Here is a 9,188-nt window from a genome sequence, read left to right as displayed (position 1 = left end):
GAGTGAGATCACCTGAGCTAATGATTGAAATAACTCTGAGGAGTATAAGCACTAATTAAATGTGATCTTGAGGCAGTGTCTGTCTTATTCATCTGAGTCTCTACAGTGACAGGCATAGAGTTGGTACTCAATAATTATTAGATTGAAAAACACCAGGAGATCACCTAATATCCTACTTTATATAAATTACATCTATTTGACTTTAACTTTTTGTGTTCCTCTTTGATCTTCCCTTAAAAATTACTTTGAATCTTCACATATCCTCTTATCCCAGAGGAAAGACTTCTTTACTTATGATTTGTGTACCTTCTCCCCTTGACTGCTCTAGGAGACCTTGTTTCTTCAACCCCCTGCATAGTCTGTCTCTCTCCATTGACTTTTTTTTCTTCTTTCTACTTATATGTCGAGGTTTCCTCATTCCAACATTCAACACCCTTTTCTGGATTCTATTACTTTTAAAATTTACTGTCACATGTTTGCACTCTATCAAACTTTTCAAAGGAATATACATTTGATGCATATACCTCATCTTCTGCTCACTCCTTAGCCTTTGTGATTTAGTGAACTCCCATTATTCTACTGAAACTATTGTTTTGAAGATCATTGATCATACTAGATTTATCAAAACAATGACTTTATCAGTCTTCAGATTTCTTGAGCTTAAGCATTTAGTAATTTTTTTTCCTTGAAACTTTTCCTTCGCCTCTTGTGGCACTACTTGGTTCTCCTCCTCAGATTCCTTTTTTCTATTGTCTGTCCCTAATGGAGATACCCTTGGTCCTTTTCCCTGGTCTTTATTTTATTCACAACCATATCAAGTCTATGTGGATGACTGAGAAACTCTGTTTCCATTCTCTCTTGAGTTTTTTTTTTTGTTTGTTTTTTTTGCTAATTCTCACTTGAGGATATTTTTCCATTGATTTTTTTTTTAAGAGAGAGTGAAAGGGAGGGGGAGAGACAGAGAGAGAAACATCAATGTGAGAGAGATACATTGATTGGTTGCCTCCAACACAAGCCAGGGCTGGTGATTAAGCCTGCAACCGAGGCACATGCCCTTGACCAGAATCACACCCAGGACCCTTAAGTCTGCAGGCCAAAGCTCTATCCACTGAGCCAAACAGGATAGGGACTCTCTTGAGTTTGATACTAGAATTTTCACCAGATATGCTGGGCATATCCTCCCAGATATTATGCCTATGCTTAACTTTAACTTCTTTCAAGAAAAACCTAAATTTCCTCCAAAGAAATCTGCTCTTTCTTTGGTGTTCTGTCTTGTTTATTTATGTTATCATCTCCTCACTTAAGCAGAGTTTAAGCAGTCATTTTTGACTGCTCCCTCCTGCTCCCTACATACTAGAATTAAGTCCTATCAATTCTGCTTCTATAATGTTTTCAGAATCCCTTGTCTTTTCTTCTTGTTAATGCCATCCTAGCTCAGGTCATCAACTCCTCTCTTTGTCCCCAGCACAGCTGACATGGCCCAGTGGTTGAACATCGACTTATTGAACCAGTAGTCACGGTTTGATTCCCAGTCAGGGCACATGCCCAGGTTGCGGGCTTGATCCCCAGTGTGGTATGTGTGTGAGTCATATCAATGATACCCTCTCATCCTTGATGTTTCTATCTCTCTCTCCTTCTCCCCAAATCTCTGAAATCAATAAAAATGTGTTAAAAAAAATAAATGCTTTCTGCCTCTCACTTTGTCTTCTTGATCTATCCTACTCATTACTGTGTGACTGTTCTGCTGCACAGCTTAGATTATTCTGCTCCCTATACAAAGCTTTGATAATTCCCCATTGTCTTAGGCAGTGCAGAGCCTGTCACCACTAGTTTCAGCTAAAGTTTACAATCCCAACCTCTACTTTGCTGTCATACATTCACACTAGATTCTCACCACTTCTCAGCACAGATTCTCTTTTCTCTCTCCTTGGCTCCTTCTCCTTGCTGTCTCTCTTACTTCCTCTGTGACAATTGAATGTAATTTCTATTACAAATCCAGTTCAGATGTCACCTGTTCCATGTAGCTGCTTGGGACTCTTCTTCCTTGTGCCCCTTCCAGCTACAAGATTGATCTGTAGTATTCACTTACTTCTACCTCAGGATTCAGGGATGGTTGGGATACATTAAGAAATCTCACTATACATGGTGGGGCAAAATTAGGTGTACAGTTATGGGTACACAAAACAGTTTATTTTATTATTATTTATTAATTATGGTATTATTTTCCATATGAATAGCTGTAAACCTATGAAAGTATGCCACACGGTGTATTGTAGTAAGTACTCAGTGATGAAACTTTTTTCCATGTGCATATTCTGCTTTGAACTTTTATTAGGCTCTTACTAAGTACTTAAAAAATTTTTTTTAAATGTATATGTATTGTTTCCCCCTTCAGACACTGGAGGGCACTGGTGAAATGCTTAAAATAACTGCTCAGTTGCTCAAATGAGTATTGATGTTCTGAACGGCATTTGTATGTGTGTGCATGCATGTGTGTGCATTCTCATACACAGAAAATACCATTAGGGGTGGGGAGGATGACAGGTTTTTCTACTGTCTTAAAATTTAATAATCAACTAAAATTAAGATAAAGCAACAAATTATTTTGTAAAATTTTAAGTTCAGCTTGTGAATGTCATTATTTCTAAGTCTAGAAAACTTAAATAATCACTTTTAAAGGAAATAGATATGCCTTTTTGGTCCCCTTTGCATTCTCAGATACACATTCTTATCCTGTCTAATAAAGAGGGAATATGTTAATTGACCCTCACACCATTGCAAAGATGGCAGCGCCCACAGCCAATAAGGAGGGAATATGCTAACTGACTGCCTTACCCTCAAAGATGGCAGAGCCCACAGCCAATAAGGAAGGAATATGCTAATTGACTGCCCTGCCCTCAAAGATAGCGGCACCCACAGCCAATAAGGAGAGAATATGCTAATTGACTGCCCTACCCTCAAAGATGGCAGCACCCAGTCCCCTTGGCCCTGCTGGGGTTGCAGGCATGCAGCAAGGCCAGGCCTGCCCCCAAGCAGGCCCGGGTTCTCCACATGCCTGCTTCTGGAGACCCCCAGTCTCCTCAGCCCCCCAACTGCCCAGGGCCGCCCAAGGCTCAGGTAACCAGGGTTGGCCGAGTCTTGCGCTGCTGGTAGTGGCTGCAGCAGAGGTGTGAGGGGGTGTCACCTTCCCCTGATCGCCAGGTCCCCTCCCACCCCTGAGGGCTCCTGGACTTTGAGAGGGGGCAGGCCTAGCAGAGGGACCTCCCCCCGCTCCAGTGCATGAATTTTCATGCACCAGGCCTCTAGTATATTTCATATTTCCTTTATAAATTTGATATATTTTCTTTTCTTTTAAAAACTAATTGTCTGACAAATTTTCTCAAGTGCCCTATTCAGATCCTTGCTTATTTCTCTTTTGGGTTCTTTTCTTCTCAATTTTTAGTAGCTCTTTATAAATTTGATCAATAAGCCATTTGTTTCTTATATGAGTGCCAAACATTTTTCTAAATTTGTCATTCATTTGTGTTTTTATTTTGCTGCTGTTGCTAGTGGTAGTGTCAACTGCTGGTGTGTGTGTGTGTATGGGTTGTTTACTTCACTATGTAGAAATTCATTTTACATATTTATGACTTATCATCATGCAGAAGTGAGTGGAACCACAGTCCTTCTCTGGGAAACTGGCTCTTAGGCTTTGCTGGTGGAGGCTATCAGAGTTCTTTCTGATGTCTGTTGTTAGTGGACTTTTACTCATATTAAACCCCTCATCTCTGAATTCCTCATATATTCTTCACACTAATTGCTATCACTTTGCAATTCATCACTTACATATTCCCTGGTGGTATTTGCTTTTATTTCCATTTTGGTTTTATCTATTTGCTTAGATGTTGACTCGTGGAGAGCAGCGGCCTTGCCTCAAACATCAGCATCTCCCAGGTGCTTAGCACCATGCTGGGCAGTTACTGTGGGTTCTGTGAGCACATATGAAAGGCTTCCCGGCCCTATGCACTAGCAGGCCATGAGGATGTGGGATGCCCCATTGGGGATACTGAAAGCTCCCTCTCCTGTAAAGCCCAGGTATCATCCTGGCAGCAGATCCCTGCTGGCTATGCCCTTGGGGTGGGATCAAGCCATGGAGATGGCTCTAGGTTGAATGATAGCTGACATAATCCTGTCAGTTTGATCTTTCCCAAGCTCTTCTTTACTCTACCTATGACACCCAAGAACCATTCCCATCTGGGAGAGATGGGGAATTGACTTATCTATATCCTCCCTCATTTGCCTTCCCTTTCTGAGTTCAGAGGAACAGACACAAGCCAAAGGTTCAAGAAGTCACTTGATTTAATGGAAGCAAGAGGGTAGGGTAGGGATCTAGTGGCAGGATGGTAATCAGTGTGTCTCTTAATCTTCCAGCCTTGGCTGGGGTTGCTGTGTGAAGAGAGGAGCCCTAGGTGCCCTCTTCTCAGGCCTGGGATCTTCGGGGAGAAGTGTGGGGAAAGAGAAAAAGAGACACAGAACATAGGGAGAGGCCTTAATAGCTTCGTATCTGTGAAGTTGGGACAATTCTGCATGCCTGTGTATTGTACAGAGAAAGCTGGGCTGGAGCTAGGAAAGGATCAGAGGGGTTGAGCAGTGAGGCAGCCTGTAAAACTGGACTGCCTACAAAATAAAAACCAGTTGGGTGGGCAAACTCTTACCCTCCACCTGATCTCCATCCTTGTCCTTAATGGGCTGCCTTGCTGTCCTCAATTCTACTTCTTTCGTCCAATCTGTGCCATCAGATGGGCATTGGCAGCTGCCTTGGCTCTCAAGTTCTTGGCCTTGGCAATGTTTAAGAGGACATTCATGACGTTAGTGGGGACATCAAGGGATAGAGTGAACTTGGTGCGCCGGTCACTCTTGGCCTTGTTCTGGTACACCTTCCCTTTGAGCTGTGCTTGGGATAAATACTTGTACTGAGAGCTCCCAGCTCCACCACTGCCCCTGGGAGCAGAGAAGGCCCTTTTCTTCTTGTCTTCTCCCTCCTCATCCTTTTCTTTGTCCTCATCTGAGGATGGGTCCTGGCTGGGTAGGTAAGGGAATCCTCTCTTGCTCAGCAGGGGTATATCCTCCAGCTGGTTCTTCTTGGCCTCAGACAGGGCCGTGTTGATACAGCAGAAGATGGACTCGGCTTTGGAGAACTTATGGGACAGACTCATCCTGGGGGCCCCTTGGAGCAGCAGCAGCAGCAGCAGCAGCAGGAAGTGGGCTGGCACACGCATCTTTCCCTGTGGTAGAAATGAGGGAAATGGGAAGGGGGTGAGAGGGGCTCAAGGCTCAGAAGGACATGGGGTTTTGTCCACGCTCTGCTTACTAAAATGGTTCTCTCCACCCACAGCAGCACCTGGACATTTATTAGAAATGTAAATAATTCTCAGGGGACTGAGTTGCAGATGTCATATTCTCTCTCTCTCTCTCTCTCTCTCTCTCTCTCTCTCTCTCTCTCTCTTTCTCCTCTATCTAGGGTTTGCAGGGTAAAGGAAAACAAACTCTCCACACAGAAAAGTCATCATTCTCATTTGCTTCCCTACTGACATCTAATTCCTAAGCAAGTTTCTCCTCTTCCATTCTTTGGGTGCTTTGGCCATCATCTCTAGTGAAACACCACAAACATTTATATTTCTCTGCTACCTGCTATGAAAATAAGCAAGCCCCATCTACTTAGATTTAAAGTAGAGGGGTAAAACTCTACATCTATATTTTTCTTGTTTGTATATCTGAAACTCAACCATTCTTTAAGGTAGTTACAGCAGTACCTTCTCTGGGTGATTTAAAGGTACACACTTAATTTTGAAATCTGTGACAGAGTCCAGTCCTAGGAACCTGGGCCTGCCTGAAATTCAGAGCATCTCTGAGGGAGAGGGTACCGGAAGGGAAAGACTTTGGGGTACTGGAAGGGAATGAGCTCAATTATATAGCTGTGGCCCCTGCTAGATCCATTTTCTAGTGGGGAAGGGTTGGGAAGGATGACAGAGTTATTCCCTATTTTACCCAGTTTGTCTGCAAACACTGTTAAGAAGTTGAATTTAAAAAAATGAAGAATTTAGCCCAGCTATTGTGGCTTGGTGGTTGAGTGTCAACCTATGAACCAGGAGGTCACAGTTCAATTCCTGGTTGGGCACATATCTGGATTGTGGGCTCGATCCCCAGTCGGGGATGTGCAGGAGGCAGCCAATCAATGATTCTCTATCATTGACATTTCTATCGTTCTCTTCCTCTCCCTTCCTCCGAAATCAATAAAAATATATTTTTTAAAAATGAAAAATTTAAAAACATTTTAGAAAACAGTGCCTGCAGAACCTAGGGAAACTTTAATCATTTTAAAAGGAATAGTAGTGAGTATAGCAGTAAGCTGTTTTCTTCTTGTAGACTCGTGTTAGTGTTGTGTGACCACAGACAGACACACACGCGCGCGCACACACACACACACACAGACACCTCTAAGCAGTGCACTCTCAAAGTGGGCAGTGAAGGTTTCTAAATGAAAGCCTCTTCCTCCAAAGAGGGGGGAACAGCCAGAGGAAAGTTGACATGTTACAGATAGCTGGTCATTGGCAGAATTTGTATTGCTGCCATATTATTTAATCTATTATTGGAAGTGGTGTGTGTGTGTGTGTGTGTGTGTCTGTTTGCTATGCTTGAGGAGAAAACTGCAAACAGGATTTCTCAGAAAATTTGGGCATCAAATGGAGACAGCAAACATCCATCTTTATGGTTTTTCCCTTTCACAGGTAGCACCTGGTCCTTGGAGATATTTGTCCCCTTCCTCCAAAGTCCCTAGTGTAGCAAGAGGGAAAGGACTCCAGGTTTTGAAGGCAAAGGACCTGGGTTCAAAACTTTCCTCACTTTCTTAATTATTTTGGGTGGATCTCTTAGTCCACATCCTAAAAAGGAGACATTACCTGCTCACAGGTGTATTGAGAGAATGAAAGGTGACAGAGGTTAAAGATGCTGGCACATGATAAACAATAATTGCAAGCATCCTACTGCCCCTGTAGGCAGTAGGGGATATTCTGTAGTTTCTATCTCCTATCCCCATTGGTAAACTATTACCAAGGGCCATTTTTCATGTTCATGACTGAATTCTGTTCAGAAAAATAGATTTGTATGAACCCATTCTGCCTTCAATCTATTACCTTTTGCAAAGCCTGAGTGTCTGTATCAACAAAAGGATTATTTTACCCTTCCCTCGCCACCCCCCTTAGAAACTTCCCCATGGTCTCATATTTAAAACACCGTGGCATGCAGCACTATCTTTCAATTTTCATGTCTCACCCTTGCCAACTCCCCAGCACCTCCTGCCTAATTTAGGGCAAATAAATTTATTTTTCATAGAAAAGCCTCTATCCAAAATCTTACCCGAGAATGGACTCCGGAGTGGAGATGCTCAGTGAGGCAGGTGCAGCTTCAGGACCAGGTCTGCCCTGGGAACATCCCCCTGAACTTCTGTCTCTGCTGGGGTCGCCGGCTCCTTTTCTTGTATTGTTTCCTCTCTATGGAGACTGCTCCACTCCTTCGTGTGTGTATGGAGAAGTGACAGATCACAGGGTGGGTCCTAATTCCAGACGTGGTGTCTACAGTAGGATGCGATTTCATTTAAAATACAACCAGAAGCAGCTGTCCACGTCATGGATACAGCAGGCACTCTGTATCCTTGACCCCTCCTACCTGCCTTTCCTCCCAGCCCTCCCCACCTCTCCCTTCCCCTCCTGCCCTAGCAGCTTGCTTCATTGATAAAAAGAAACAAACACTGTTAAACTGAGAGGCAGTTTCTTTGAAAAGTTTTATTACTGATCTTAGTTCTTACTAATTTCAGGCTTTCTACATCCCCATCATCCTAACCTGACTTTTGGAAATCTAGAGCTAGGACCTGCTTTGAAAATAAAGAAGGCGGCTTGAGCTTCACCTGTTGTCTTACAATTCTTGTGGGTTCTGACTTGCAGTGTTGTCACACAAAACTCAATATATTGGAGCTATCTAAGGGCACATAGGGGCAGGCACAGTATACCCAGAGCTTTTGGTGGCAAAGCACTTGATTTTACCTATTTATTCATCTATTCATTCAATATTGGCGGGGGGGGGGGGGGGGACCTGCTTAGTGCTAGGTATTGCCAGGGCCCTCAGGAATTCAATGGGTAACTTGTAGTCCCTGTTCCTACAGGACATTCACAGTTTGGAAAGACATAGAAACAGAGCCTACTTTCAGTGTGGCAAACAACACAGCTCAGAAGGGAGCATCCCGGAGATTCAAGACAGGTGATGTGTGCCAGGAGAGGAGAACATAGGGTTCAGACAGAAAGGAGGTTTGGGTGGAGAGAACCAAGAACCAGAGAGACTGGTGGGCAAGAAGGTGAGAGATAGGTGAGCAGTGGGTGTTGGGAGATTGGTTCGTCCTGGGATCTACTCTGAATACCAGTTAGGATTTTATTCCTAAAGCAGAAATTTGGAGAGAGAGACAATAAACATTAGCTTCTTTTCTTGTTTATGGGCACTGTCTCCTTTCAACTTCCTAGAAAACTTCCCCACCTGAGGCCAAAGCTCCACAGGACTAAACAGCATTGTTTTTTCTTTTCTTAATTTTTATTGTTGAAAGTATTACATATGTCCCCTTTCCCCCCATTGACCTCTTCTAGCCTACTCTACCCGCCCCCCCAGGCCTTCACCACCCTATTGTCTGTGTCCATGGGTTTTGCATATATGCGTACAAGGTCTTTGGTTGATCACTTCCCACCCACGCCTTCCCTTTGAGGTTCAACAGTCTGTTCCATGCTTCTATCTCTGGATCTATTTTGTTCATTAGACTAAACAACATCTTGGTGTCGGTGTCTGGTGGCTGTCCTCTGAGTCCACTTGGTGTCCTTCTCCAGATAGGCAGACCCATGGGTTCCCACTATACCATCTTGGGGTGGCCTTGGGATTGGCTGATGCTCCCAGGAACTCCCCCATGTGAGTAGGCAGGGTGCCCCCCTGGTATGCTTGCAGGCCTGGGCAGTGGTTAAGGCTGCCATCTTTTTTTTTTTTTTAAAATATATTTTATTGATTTTTTACAGAGAGGAAGAGAGAGAGAGAGAGATAGTTAGAAACATCGATCAGCTGCTTCCTGCACATCTCCCACTGGGGATGTGCCCGCAACCCAGGTACATGCCCTTGAC

At 43.7% G+C, this 9,188-nt stretch overlaps 1 protein-coding gene across 1 annotated transcript; it reads right to left on the bottom strand.

Moving 5' to 3' along the window:
* Positions 1-4,701: 4,701 nt before the first annotated feature.
* On the bottom strand, positions 4,702-5,258 carry UCN3 (urocortin 3). Its single transcript, XM_070408748.1, has one exon. It carries the CDS (start codon positions 5,256-5,258, stop codon positions 4,749-4,751), a length of 510 nt encoding a protein of 169 aa, XP_070264849.1. The 3' UTR covers positions 4,702-4,748.
* Between the last annotated feature and the right edge of the window lie 3,930 nt (positions 5,259-9,188).

This window comes from Myotis yumanensis, unplaced genomic scaffold (genome assembly GCF_028538775.1).
Source record: "Myotis yumanensis isolate MYYU_CA2020_CCGP unplaced genomic scaffold, mMyoYum1.0.hap1 SCAF_1, whole genome shotgun sequence".
In the NCBI taxonomy this organism is placed as follows: Eukaryota; Metazoa; Chordata; class Mammalia; order Chiroptera; family Vespertilionidae; genus Myotis; species Myotis yumanensis.
This window is presented reverse-complemented; position numbering and strand designations above follow the sequence as displayed.

Excerpts from the sequence above, each read along its gene's own strand:
- UCN3 (XM_070408748.1), bottom strand. The coding sequence starts at position 5,258 with ATGCGTGTGCCAGCCCACTTCCTGCTGCTGCTGCTGCTGCTGCTGCTC.